This window comes from Lingula anatina, chromosome 2 (assembly GCF_051362555.1).
Source record: "Lingula anatina isolate TDL-2025a chromosome 2, LinAna3.0, whole genome shotgun sequence".
Lineage (NCBI taxonomy): Eukaryota > Metazoa > Brachiopoda > Lingulata > Lingulida > Lingulidae > Lingula > Lingula anatina.
This window is the reverse complement of record NC_141768.1, coordinates 3915504-3929897: the sequence shown is the minus strand read 5'-3', so window position 1 is coordinate 3929897 and position 14394 is coordinate 3915504. Positions and strand designations below refer to the sequence as shown.

At 36.9% G+C, this 14394-nt stretch overlaps 1 protein-coding gene and 1 non-coding gene across 4 annotated transcripts; one reads left to right on the top strand and one right to left on the bottom strand.

Annotated features, from left to right (window-relative positions):
• Positions 1 to 8052: 8052 nt before the first annotated feature.
• LOC106160397 (uncharacterized) lies at positions 8053 to 14320 on the bottom strand. Of its 3 annotated transcripts, none has more exons than XM_087006460.1 (4): positions 13916 to 14320; positions 11043 to 12167; positions 9135 to 10769; positions 8053 to 8835 (listed from the first exon to the last, which is right to left on the bottom strand). In XM_087006460.1, the coding sequence occupies exons 2-3, from the start codon at positions 12066 to 12068 to the stop codon at positions 10743 to 10745; spliced, it is 1053 nt and encodes a 350-aa protein (XP_086862586.1). In that variant the 5' UTR covers positions 12069 to 12167; positions 13916 to 14320; the 3' UTR covers positions 8053 to 8835; positions 9135 to 10742. The 3 variants fall into 3 exon arrangements, with proteins under 3 accessions (XP_086862586.1, XP_086862584.1, XP_086862585.1); XM_087006458.1 differs by having other exon boundaries at positions 14119 to 14320; XM_087006459.1 differs by lacking the exon at positions 13916 to 14320 and adding an exon at positions 13507 to 13723.
• Trnaf-gaa (transfer RNA phenylalanine (anticodon GAA)) lies at positions 10444 to 10552 on the top strand. The gene is made up of 2 exons: positions 10444 to 10480; positions 10517 to 10552. It is a non-coding gene; the product is annotated as a tRNA-Phe (tRNA).
• Positions 14321 to 14394: the final 74 nt, after the last annotated feature.

Sequence of the window (14394 nt, the reverse complement as noted above, 5' to 3'; positions counted from 1 at the left end):
CTTGCCCCAAGAGACGTTATAACAGCTGCCACCTTGTTTTACACGCACAGTGTTTTCTAACATCGTGATGTGTCTTTACCTGTTTTCCACGGGATGAATCACGCAATGCATCATCTTGTTGGCTAGTGTGGGCATAAAAAGTGATGCGAAATGTGTCGTTGTAAAATTTAAAATTTACACCACCAACTACCACCAAGTGTGACCAATTTACGGAGATCACTGTTAAAGTGATAGGCTAATTTACAAACAGGTGGGTAGACCTCCCCCCACCCCCACCACACCCTCACACACACATTCCGGTCTGTCGCCGATACATGCGTAAAGAACCAACTTGGACCGCGTAAAAAAGATGTTTCTCCAAATGTATTAAGCCTTGCACACAAATGTTTTAATAATAATTTGGACAGATACTTACTGTGCCTTTCGTGCGACACATCAATTAACGCTTCAAATCCGACAGGATATTTTTAGCTTACAGCCTTGTCCACTTCTGTCTATACAATGCTCTAGGTAGGGTGGTTAGGTATCTGCTTAAAGCGACTTTTTGTCATTCACGTCACGCCTTGTGCAAACGGGGACTGTTTGACTGATGCCTAGGGTCGGAGGGAAACTATAATATGTCCAGGAAGTTGTTAATTTCTGATGGGACTTCTAAAATTTGTACCAAATCATACGAAACAGGACGGCGCTCCGACGCGAAGCTTTACAAGGCCATTTGGTGCTATTTACGACATGAGTAAAGAGTGTGATTACCGAGGCGCAGTTTTAACTTGTTCATGACAACTGGCGAATCAGAGGCATGACTTTCTCTAAGTGGTATAATCATTCTTAGTAATTTCTAAGATCAAAATTTTTCTCGCAGGAGCGAATCATAGATAACAGAAAGTACATCTGGGCGGCATTGTCCACTTCTGTCTTTACAATGCTCTAGGTAGGGTGGTGAGGTATCTGCTTAAAGCGACTTTTTGTCATTTACGTCACGCCTTGTGCAAACGGGGACTGTTTGACTGATGTCTGGGGTCGGAAGGAAACTATAATATGTTCAGGAAGTTATTAAATCCTGATGGGACATCTAAAAATGGTACCAAATTATACGAACAGGACAGCGCCCCGTCGCGAAGCTTTACGAGGCCATTTTGTGCTATTTACGACACGAGTCCTCCATGTATGCGATATAAAAGAGTGTATTTATCGAGACGTAGTTGTAACTGACTTCTGTTCATGATAACTGTCGAATCAGATGCATGACCCTCTGCAAGTGGTATAATCATCCTTAGTAATTTCTAAGATCAAAAACAAAAATTTTCTCGCAGGAGCGAATCATACAACATGAAATTTTTCTTGTGGCTTCATTCATTTATTCAAATTAAATTCAAATATCACATGTCATTTCAGATCATCCACCATTTCTTTTCCTTTTGTTTGGGCCCTATCTTGTGATCTCCCTTTCTGATCACTACTGGTTTAACTAGTACTGAAACTAAATGCTTCATACTGGTAATTGCCAGAGTTGGAATTATTTTCATTTTAAAAGTGCACTTCTATCATTTATAACTAAAAATACCTAACTGAGAAAATTGGCTTTTGACATGAGTTTTAGGGGATATTTTTTTTCTTTTTTTTTTTGTGATGAGTTTTAGGGAATGTACAGAAAGTACACCTGGGCGGCTGTTGTGATGATCAAAGAGATTTTCAAGAACGTTCTAGAATTCGATATGGTGAAATTTATTTAGCCAATTGTATTGAAGATGTTTATAGAATCTTCTAGATCATGGAAATCAGAAAAAAAACTACTATAAGCGTCCATACCTTAACAAAGTTTGATGATGTAAACAAATAAGCGTATATTAGAGCTCTCTCTCTTACTTTTACTGTCTGTAACTGTCTATTACTGTCTGACTTACGCATGTGCCGTTCGAGTGTAGCTGGATACTTCCACTTGGGAATGTACTGCTTATTGTCCCACTTTTGGATTTACATTTTTGACGAATTATTATAGAATAAGGATTTGATTCAAAACTCGTTGAGTATTGAAAACATACCAGCTCCAATGGAGCACAGTAATACAACAAAATGAGGGACATGCCGGTCAGTCCCATGGGAATGTGTCGGCACCGTATTAACCCTTGTCTCACGTTCTACGTCTTCACAAAGTTTCGGCTCTTCCCGGATGAGGCTTACTTTGTAATCAACCCCGTTATGGATAACAATACTATTCCATTGTAGGTACTTGGCAACCGCGCCTTGCAAATGTTCAAAGAAAGGAATGCCATCAATGAAACTGTTGATTTTTCTTTTTAAAGCCACTGGGATATTGTAGACATATGCTGCTCTCGCGAAGGTCTTGCCACTCGTGTCGTTCACATCAACTGTCATAGCAGTACATGTTATCTTCCCTTTCAAAAATTCCCATTCATCCCGTATGGATAAGTAAAATTGATACGAAAATATATCGTACCCGATTGATTTACAGTCAGTCCAGTCGGTATGATCCCTTGAAACGTTCGGTTCATTTTGGGGGGCAATCAATAGCTTCAAGTCGTAATAACCATTAAAGACACCAACTACAGGCGAAAAACACTGGTCTTGTTCCATAGTTTTTGAGGCAAAGCACTGTGCCTGAAATGATATAAACAATATAAATACTAGTATAAATATTGACAACATAGAACTAAATTTAAATTACTACTAAGTCTTTTTAATATAAGACAGCCAAAAATGTTTACATATAACAGTAACCGATTTAGGTGGGGTGTCAGGGGGGGGTCTGACCCTCCTTCAATTAAAGAAAAAATCACACATATAAACTTGAAAATATATTTTTGATTAGCTGAATCATAGTTCTAAACCGTACCAAATGGCACCGTTCGCTCTCAAAAACACTACAAATTTCCGGGCCCTTCAGCCAAGGGGCCCGCTGAAAAAAAAATCCTAAAAAAAAAACATCCCCCACCCCCTTCAATTAATCATGGATCCGCCCCTATATGATATTAAAATGTACTAGATAATTAAATCTGCTAAGAAGGTTCTGTTTCTGGCTCCGGTAGTAAGTTAGTTAATAAGTCTGTTAGTTAATAAGTTAGTGTTTGTTTTTTGGCTTTGTTTGTCTTTTAGTAACATTATGCAAAAAGTTGATGAAATGATCAGAGCAAGTCAGAAATGGGCCAAGGAACAAATGATTCGAGTTTGGTGGTGATCCGGAATACCATTTATACATATTTTAACAGTAAAGACTTCGTTTGCGTCTATCATCTCTATCCGTCCTGTCACATATACGCCTCCACCGTTATTGGCAAACCGAATACAGGTCACCCTGTCATTGATTGTGCTGCAGTGGTGGGCATACTGTAAATGGGATATGTTTAAATTATGTACGTTGTAAATATTCCTGAGTGGCCAGACGGGGCATCTATCAAATAACTTGACAGTGAGGTGGGCCGTTGGTAACAGCTCAAGAAATGTTGACAAAATGTAACGGGTGAGGTGAGGAATCAAAACTATAGGCCTAGTTTCTTCCCACGACTTCGCCTTTGCAAAGAAAATTCGACCATTATACGCGCTAATACCTTTTATGGAACCTGGCTGTGGTCCGTAAACGCTATTATGTCAAATATATACTTACAAATCAAGTCGAAATCGATGTTTACATACAAATTAAAGTCGAAAATTGAGACTCACTTGTGAGCTAAATTCTCTGGCCATGTTACTTTATCTCTTGAGCTTCGTGAATGGTCGAAAGCACGAGAGAATTTATTGTGCTCTTATTTATTTACCGTACTTTCGTTGAGCATCAGAACGCGGATAAATAGTGTTGTTCGTTTCCTTATTTTATTTATTGAGCAGTAGGTTTTTAATCAGCTCAGTTTCAGCGAGATTAGTATAAATAATCAAAAACAATCTGATGCAATTATATGGTTGATATTTTGCCTCAGACTTTTCCTTTACATTATATATTTTAATAATATATCGTATACATTATATTATTATATATTTTAATAATATACTCTCTGGGTGTTTTCTAATTATTGTTATATTTTTTCTTCTGAATTATGTTCATAGGCATCGTTTGTTTTATTATAATTTGATGAAAAGGGGAAGGCAAGTATTAACGGACTGTTAATAATCATTTTACCACTGATATAGTACAATTAAATAACTGAGTTTGAAGTATACATTTTTGAATAAAATATTGGGCGGAAATAGCAAATAATAACAATTTGGGTTAAATTGGGGTCCAGATATTACTCAAGACAATGTATGCATGGGGCGTCACATGGCCCATTTGAGATATTATTGTCCTAAAAATAACCGCTGTCATAAAAAAGAGGCTTAATTAAGAAAAGACAGCGGTAAGTGCAATGTCAATTGTGATGATCAGATACTTACTGTGCCTGTCTGAGGTTTACACCAGCCCTTTTCGTGTGACATATCAATTACTGCTCCAAACCCGACAGGATCATACTCGCGGTTGGCTTTAACTCTTATGTCACCTGAAGGGTTTGTCAATAAGAAAACGCATTTAAAATTGTGGCTATAAGGAAACAATGAATACTTTCGAAATTTCACATATTTCTAATAAATCCTCGACACACACGTATATGAGTTTGCGCCAGACTTTAAGCTTAACAGAATGTTTAAGGTACACCTCACGGGTTTGAAATCTTCCAAATACTTATTTTTGCCATCAACAGATTCTCATAAAAATCTACATTCACTTCCAAAACCCCTAAAATAATGATTTTATTTTCTGAAGCGTACCTGATGTCCATATTTCCATCGGAGATTAGGAAGATGGTTGCTGGTTGTAATGACTGCCTAGTCATTTTAAACTAAGCCATCCTTTACAAATTCAATTGAAGGTCGAATCCAGGTTTAGAGAGGGATAGAAAAAACGATTCGTGAGTATACGAAAATTGCTTACTTCCCCGGATAGATCCATTTTGACGGGTAAATCCCATGAAGTTGCCGATAAATCTTTTAAAGCCAAGCGCAAACTCACACGTGGGCAAATTAAGTGGCAGACTTTTGAGCAGTTTCTCAAAATGTGTGTGTGTGTAGGGGGGGGAGGGGGGTTAACGTCTCAACTTACCAAAAGACATAGTTTGTTTTATCCAAATTAACAAAAATAAAGGACTGACTTCTTGTCAGCCGTTGATACCAGATTGCGAAGTGTTCATCATCAAATGATCAATGGAAAGAAAGTCGAGCGATTTAAAATACATTTAGTGAATGAGATTTAATTGAATTAATGAATGACTTACTCAGCTCTGAACAATCTGTGAACCTTTCTGGGAACTCGTATAGGCGACACAACCAGCAGAAAACGTTTCTGCTGTAAATGAGGTCTCTGCCAGCTGTAACATATTGTAGCAATGTAAATGGAGCATTTTTGCATCTTTCCTCAAGGAAAATGTTTTCCGGACCACATGCGTTATACCATAAAAGTCCATTGTAGTGGCGATAACCAATAGGGGCACACGGTCTTCCTGGAATTTCTTTCGGTGGCTTAAAATAAAGCGAGCAGTCGCTCTTTAAATCGATGCGTTCAACAAGATCTTGTAATGACGTAACGTTGACACTTAACTCGTAGGTGCTAGTTGAATATGCACATTTGAATGTCGTCTCCCATACTGAAGTGTCAACTACATCGTTACAAGCAGCACAGAATTTGTTTTTAAAAGTAAGTTGTGTTACTGGGTCTGACACAGGACTTAAAAGGTCAAGGTCAGTTGTGAGCCCAGAAAACTCGCATTTTTGACGGAGAGTTGAGCTGTGTGTTCTACTCGAACAAGATGAGACCATCCAGAAAAACCGGTAACCAGGATTTCTACGGGTAAAGTCTGACCTATTAAACTGGTTCAATTTCGAACCCTGGGATCTGCATTCAACTTGGCTTGCTGTAATATTGAATGCTGTGGTCGTCGTCGCACTGGAGATTTCGTTGCAAGATAGATACGGCAGACAGCAATCGTGAAACAGATTACAGAATGCGTCACAGTAACACGTTATGTGTTGCTGTGAAATCAACCCGTTCTTTACAAAACAAAAGTTTTCATTGGTAGGGAAAACCAACTGCGATCCACTCCAAATCCACGAAAAAGGCGTAATTTCGGAGGAATCGTCCATGGAGCTGGTGTTAGGCGTGGCTTGAAATGTTTCGGAAATTGGAATTGGACTCGATTCTGTGTTGTTTTGCTGCAAATTCATTCTTCCCGTGAGTTCACTACTGTTGAATGTTGTTTTTCCGATTCCAATTGCCTTTCTACGTGGTCTGGAAAACGAACGTTTTGGTATAGTTTGAGTTGCTTTTCTGAGTGACTTCTTCTCCCCTAAACAGTCTTTTGGACTTCCCGCAGGGCTACACAAATTCGGACTGGAGCTCACTCGATTTTGTAAAAATCTGTTGGAAGAAGCTATTGTATCTGCAAATATGCCGTTCTGAAGAACATTCAGTATGGGATGTTGACTACAACAGATTGATCCCAATACCAAGAGAAAGAGTAGAGGCAACGCAGACATTTTGTGTAGGACTTGAGCCGATACCTTCTGTTAACAAAGATGTTCGTACACAGTAGGCTGCAAATCAAATGACAGTCGTAGCTGATTGAAACGGTTTTTATATCCTGCAGACAAAAATAGACGGCTTGAGTGATGCGACAAATGACAAATGCCAATGTTTCAGCATTTGCGTGACGCACATTTATTCGAAAATACTTCTTAAAGGGATAATAACTCCTTGTTTTGGCCAAAAAATGAATTTTCCTGGAGTAAACAACAATTTTCCCATACTTACCAATGGTTAATGAATCCATTTTTACATTCAAAGTTAGTCCCTGGTTTTCTTTCTAAAAAGTTTGGTTTTTTGTATAGCCAAGCCCATCAATGGAGGTCAGGTGGTCTGAAGGCAAGCTCAGATATCAGAAAAATAGCCATAACTGCCGTTTTTTGTGGTAAAACAGAATATATTAAATTTCTATGGGTTATTCACAATGTTTTTATTGTGAAATATAGATCTCATACGAAGGGTTATTATCCCTTTAAGTCCTACGCTAGATGACCGAGCAATTGCATCAAACTGACATCGTAATGTTAAATATATGCATCCGGACGCAATAACATTCAAATGCCATCAATTCCACGTACTACTATGCAAGGTTATGGAATTCTGATCATTTCTATCTGATCTTGATTTATCAGAGGTTTACATTTTATTCAAATTCTTCACTTCCAAAGTAGCTTGGGATTTAGCGTCAGATCACATTAATTTACAACATTTGTATTTAATAAATTGTGACATTTTAACAGACATATAAACGTCACCCCAGCCAGCTCTAAGGGCAAGAAATATGACTTAAGTCTTTTAAAATTTTTATCACCTTTTTCTGATGAACTCACTTATCTACCGACACAAGATATCGTCGCGCCTCAATGAATAGTACAGTACAGGGTGTTGTTAGCGACTGTGTGTCTGGCTACTTGGGTGACTCGGTGAGGGCCATTTAAATTTGCAGAGGACCTTGTGATAAGGCTGAAACGTATCAAAGTTTAAGGTCCAACGTGAGAGTCAATTCCATTTATCTTAGTTTAATACAACTAAATAAATCGAAACTTTTACTAACTCCTTTGAAAGACTATACTATCTTATCGGTTTTTTAAGTTATAATGTAAGCAATTTTACATATTACCAAGTAACGGTAAGTACGACTTCCTGAATGCCATTGCCTTTTTAAACCTTGATTATATATGAGGCTGACCTCACTCTTTTTTCTTATTCAGAAATGAGGCCCCACTGGCACAATATTCACAGTATCCTAATCAATAACATACATGTATGACCAGATGACAAATATTGGTTCCCAATCTTCTTGAAAGGAGAAACATTTTTACAAATTTTTAAGTCTATAGATCATGATAATATACTGAAAACTGAACTTAGATGTGTTGAAAATCAAGACTACAATCATCAAGATCTTTTAAAACTTAATGAAATAGTACGATCGTAAATGTTTCTGTGGGCATTGAAGTTCTTTGAAAAGAACAAGACAGGTTGGAGGCATTATGATATTTTTTATTACAAACTTGCTTGTAAAATGATGTATTCATTGAACTAAATCATCTGGTATAGAAGCATAAATCATCTGGTATAGAAGCCATTTTAAAATGACCTTTTTAACATTGAAAAACATGCAGGTCTTGGCATATTTTTTTGCTAAGCCAAAACCCTCATACATTTGTCTATCAGTTACCTTTATGTTTGTTTATTGGCAAAGCTGTGTAATCTTTTTCACTTCTGTGCAGATTAATGATGCTGCTGTGATCAACATGCACATAAGAACACTTGGTTTACTGTTCTACCATTGTTTTTCTTGAACAAATCAACATTTGTATCATCGACACGGGTTACATTGTCCCTCTCTCACAACTTCCTCCAGTATTACTCTGTGGAGAAAATTAAAGATGCATGATTCTATTTAAAACTAGATGCATGATACTATTTCGTCTTTAATGTATACAGAATGCTGTCTGCGATACTGTTTCTTATCAGTTTTCCTTGTAATGGCACAATTTCTCGAGGTATCAGACTTTGAGGTATTGGAAGGTTATTCTATCTTTCTTAGCGATGCACAGAGTCAATTCAGAGCCCAAAATGCCCAAGAACATTTAAAAATTGTCCTCCGAGAAATCCAATTGTAAATTTCTGACTTCCATCAAAAATCAAAATGTCTCAACCCCTCCCTGTCGCTCTATGTAGTCGTCTTCACTGTCTTCGTTTGATATGTGGTATCCAGTTAGGCATCCCTTATGAATGTCGAGCCTTCCACAGCTTTCACACATCTGTGAAATATATATATTATATGAACATTAAAACATGAGGGACATCTTAAAAAATCGGAGATATATCGCTGTAGTTTCAGTTTATTCAAATTGCTTACTTCTGGTGATGTTAATGTGAATTGCAATCTATCGAGTAAAGTGAACGTCATATAGGCTTCTGACAAAAAAAGCAATATATGATTTTTTCTAGTGATTAATATTTGAGCTGGAGTATAAATTTCATTATAGAAAAAACGTTTTGTATTATAAACGTAGGCTTAATGCAAATGATGTCAGACATATTGTATGTCCATACTTACTCCCTGTTTAAATGAAAGTTGATCAGTGTCAAATGGGCAAGGACCAAACATGGAAATAAAATATAATCCTTATTAATATCAATTGAGGTGAATATATAACATATTGAATAAAGTTAAAGATACATTTTAGGTTTATACTATTTGATGTCAATTATTTTATGTACATAACTAGAATGTACACGATATCCAAAAAGATAACTTTAATTGCTTATTTTTCAGTCTGGGAAAGAAATGGAATACTTACACCCTAAAGGAGGAGTAAACGGCAAATGAAAGAAAAAAGAAATGAGGTAAATTTATGCACATCTTTCAGAATAATTGTGCAAAAATAGTTATGATCGTAACAATGAACATATAAGGGATTACTAAATTTGTTATTACTATTTAAAGGTAAATATTCTTTTAAAACTTAGCAAAGGATTCTTTGAGAAAAAAGTGGTTACGATGTCGATTGAACACATACTTACAAATAACTAAATTAGCAAGTGGATGGAACCGTGCAGGAAATAAAAGAAAAGGTAATATACATCATTATACATGAAAGAAGCTATAACAAATCAAATAGCAATAACCAAAATAACATTTTTTTCTATATTATTGAGAAACATCTTTGTAGTGTAAAACTAATTTTTAAAACCTTTGGACTGAGATAACTCTGTAAGCTTAAGAAATATGGCTCCGAAAACAAAATTACTGCTTATTCACTAGATTTCAGGGGTATTTATTAAAAAAAGCTTACCTCCAGCTGCGCACAGTGAGACATTGCAATGAAAAGAAATAATAAAAGAGTATTAAATGTACGATATTTATCATCTCGTTTAACAATTTCATTGAATGATTATCTATCACCCGTGTTAAACAAAAATTTATAGGTGCATTTGCCATTTTCAAAAAATTAGTTTCATATTATTCTTTGCAGGGTAATAAATAGGCCCTTCCTTGATCTATGCATCTGAAATTTTAAGTATTCTTCATTAACGCGTTTAGAGAGAGTATACTAAGCAAACTATAAACAAAAAAGTGAACAATATTTAAGAGCTTAATTGCTTTATCGTTTAAGCAGTTCAAAGACTTCACTCACCATCTGTAAAATTAATCAGCCGACAATAGCAATGGGATGAAAATAAGAGTGAGAATTATATTACAAAAACCATCTATAAAGAATGACATATATAGTTACAATAAAATATAATGAAATAACAACGGAGTATTTGAAGTTTTAAACGTGACCAATTTTGATTCAATTTTAATGTTAATTATACTTGTAAAATATATAATAAATAAATACTAACAAAGTAGAGGAAGGACGGCCGCGATAGCTCAGTTGGGAGAGCGTCAGACTGAAGTCGGCTTATGTAGCATAAGATAAGATATCACCAGTTATCTGAAGGTCGCTGGTTCAATCCCGGCTCGCGGCACTGTTCATTTTGCAAATTAATTCAATACATGTGGACAGACAATCTGATTACAGAATTTTTGCCAAATCCCATCCCGTTACCAGTATTTTCATATGGCAGTTCTAACATTTTAAAAGATAAAGTTATAATCGAGTCACGAGGATATGCTGATAACAATCTCGCAATCTTCTACGATTAAAAATTACAAAATTCATTTGGAATAAGGAGTACTTACCGGCTGTTCGGTAGAATCAAAGGAATTGGAAAATGAAATAAAAGGTCAAAATTTCCACATCAGATATCATTGAAGAAAGTTCGAAAACAGCTGCCTCATGAATTAATTTTACCTTGATGAACGACTGACTTTTAATCGGGTTTTACAACTCTTAAAATAATTTATATACACAATGAGGAGTTTGGTTGGAAATAACAGTATGACAATGAGATTCTTATAGGTGAAACATTAAGTCGTAATAAAAATTATTCGCGGTAAATTTTCGTGTTAACTTACCCCTCTGTGAAAAGAACAGGCCGAACTATGGTTGCTCTTCATTAAGAACGGCTTGTCGCACCGTAGACACCACAGCCTTTCTCTAGGGGACAAGTCTTCATTTCGGGAAGGGTGAGGTGCGCGTGGCGTCATTTGACGGGCCGCGCCCCTTTCTACGTCCACTACGCTTGTATCACCTGTGCCAGCAGGCAAAAACTTTGACCCTCCGGAGATGGACCCCCTAGGACCAAGAAGTGGAGGTTTAGAGCTGGCGTATGAGCGCACGCTATAGCCACTGGTCACTCTTGATGTCGAGGACGTAACGTCGTCGTAATTTCCCCTACCGTTTGCGTAGTTTTTACGGCTGCTCATGAGAGAACCTGTTGCTGATCTGTAGGAAGCGGCAGAATTCAATCGAGATTGTCGCCGCGCTTGTCTCTCCTTGCGCTCCTCTTGCTTTAAATGATAACGGGCGTCTCGTAGTGATTTACAGTGATGTTTTATTTCTTTGTTCGCATTCCGAACGCTAGAAATTATGTCCTGTTTCAGTTTAATCTGCAAGCATTTCTTCTTATGTTGATGTGTTGCCAAATCCTTGACCAGGCACTTATAACCACAGGCTTCGCAGGTCGTTTTTCTATAAAGACATTGTTTCAGGTGTTCCGGGAGATTTTTACGTAACATTTTTTCTTTACATCCTTTCTCCTCATAGTCACAATCAACCAAGGCATTTAGACAAATGGAATTCAAATGGCCTTTAAGCTCGCGTAACTCAAACACTTCTCCACATTTGCTCGTGCAGTTAATTTTCATAGTAAGAATTCTGTCAACTAATTCTTTCGGCGGCGATGCTGGAGCAGCCTTTAAGCGCTTATGGCACACTGGACAGACGCGAGACGAATTATGGCGCAGACGTTGGGAAATACATTTCAAACAAAAAACGTGTGGACATACATTAGACACTGGGTCGTCAAAAACCTGCCGACAAATACCGCAAATGAGGTCCCCTGGGACATTTTCGTGAAATAATGCTTTGTCTAGTCCCATTTTTGGATGTCTTTTTTTTTTTTTTTTTTTTTTTTGGCCCTCACATCATAAGGCTTGTTTTGGCGCCTGGATTTTCCAAGTGAGAGGTCATAAGGCTATCTGCAAATAAAAAATATAGATTAATGCATTATTGCATTGTTTTGAGTGGCATTTCTATATAATTTTTTTACAGGAGAGACATTAAAGAAGTCCATAAAATACAAAAAATACTGTGATAGAGTATTCAAGACATTCTTATCTCAATAACCCGATTAAGGTAAAATAAGTCGTGAAGTTTTATTGAAGAGCTTTTCATTACACTCTGTCTGGAATGAGGAGTTAATACCCCTGCTTGTACGCAAGGAAACCAAATTAATCATTCATATGTTTTGTATCTAAAGCACGTCCTTTACAACTTTAGGCCATATTAAATGCCATACTTCTAATGAAAAATTGCTATTTAATCAATATTAATCCCCGCCATTTAGCGTATGTCAACAATGAAAGCAAAATGAGATTTCACTGCAACGATTTTCTTCTGGAGCATTTTCTGTACATACAATGCATGTGGTACTCACAGCCCACCAATATATAAATCAAGCAGTAGTCGTACCCTTTTCACCATAACCAGCCTGTAGGCTAGAATTTATTATTCTTTTTTATATTAAGTCTGTATTTTATTCCTATAAGCTTTGAGGATTTTTTATATCTTAATTGTAAAGTGCATTGAATTAAGTGAAAATGGAATGTGCTATATAAAAATTATGATAATAATAAAATATTAATATTATTCTAATTATCATCGCTGTTATTATTATTACTACAAAGCGTATAAAGGGCTTACAGCAGATATGAAATACATGTCTGTACTTCATTTTGGTTTCTATGTGTCAGACCTGAATGCATTGGATAAACTTGAAATTAAAAACAAAGTATATCCTTTTGAAGTAAATGATATCATTCCTTAAAACTTTTACTCTCAAAAAGCACAGTTGCAGACACCATTTTTAAAAAAGTCTAAATGGGTCCACTTTAAAGTCCTAGGGCTGCAGTCGGCAGAGAATAGCTACCCTCTTCTTCTGTTCCTTCGCCTGTCGTTATGTAAACCCCCTGTAAAGGTACTGTCACACCTAGCATATAGCTCTTACGTATGAGAAAAATCACCCATACTATAAGCAGACAAAAGTGAGAGGTTCGATAGACTTACGCCGTATACGTCCTGAGTACGCAGGCAAACGTTGGTGGATATAAAACCAGAGGGAGATAAAATGTTTTGAGCATGTTCAAAAACAACTTTTTACGCTTAGACTAGCTAATTACATATCCTTTTTAATATGATGGAAGCGGTGATTTCATACGATCAAAGTTGGATGTCACTTAGGATACTCCTATGTTTCTTTACGCTAGGTGTGCGGCAGAGCCTTAAGACTCGTGTCACGAGAAGGATAACTATAAGTACCTTCAAATTGTGATCTTCCCGTTAAAACCATCCGTCCCACTGCTCTCGTTCACCTTATGATAATGAAGCTGGCAGTAATACCAGCTTTAATAGACAAACCCCCTAGTTACCACCCCAGTTTCTGTCTAACCATGAATAAAGCATTAATAAGCTCTACAGAAAGACAGCACCTATTTCTACCAGTGGCATGTTAAATAGTTACCAAGCTAATACACGGCCAAAACAAACGCAATAATCCACAGTGCCATCAGTTTCGTTTGGGGGCTAATACATTGACAAACACACCAAGGACAGATCAAATTGCATAGGTCGCTAGGTTGGCACTCAAGAATTTTGAAGTGGATGTTTTAAAGGAGTTATCTATAGATTCATAGGATTTTCAAAAAAAGTGAAAAGATTTTGGCCATACCTTCATTTAAAAATAAGTGTCTCCCGGTCAGACTACATCAAACGGTGGCTGTAAAGGATTCGAAGGATAACGAATTACGATAGGCCTAATGTGCGCTATGGAGACTATGGTATCTAACACCTTCGGAGAATATAAATCTGTTGTAAAACGAGTGATGATAATCCATTCAGTGCAGGTATTACCTGCTCGCGACGGTGGCCTACCTTAACGCCATGTGTCACTCTTGCTGCGTCTCTGTTGGTGCGATAAAGTTACAATCTGTGTTCCCTTTTCTTCTCAGATTCCAAACTGATATTGTTCAATGCTTAAGGTTTAGTTCAGTTCAACCAAGTGTATAACAAAAGCGCCCATTTCGTTTTGGTTTTCAATCGGTTTGCTGATTTAAGCGGAGGACAATGACAACATTGTTAACCTAGGACTGTTTGTGTTTCCAAGCTTCCAAACGCGATCAATGATACAGCGTGCCACTAATTTGTACG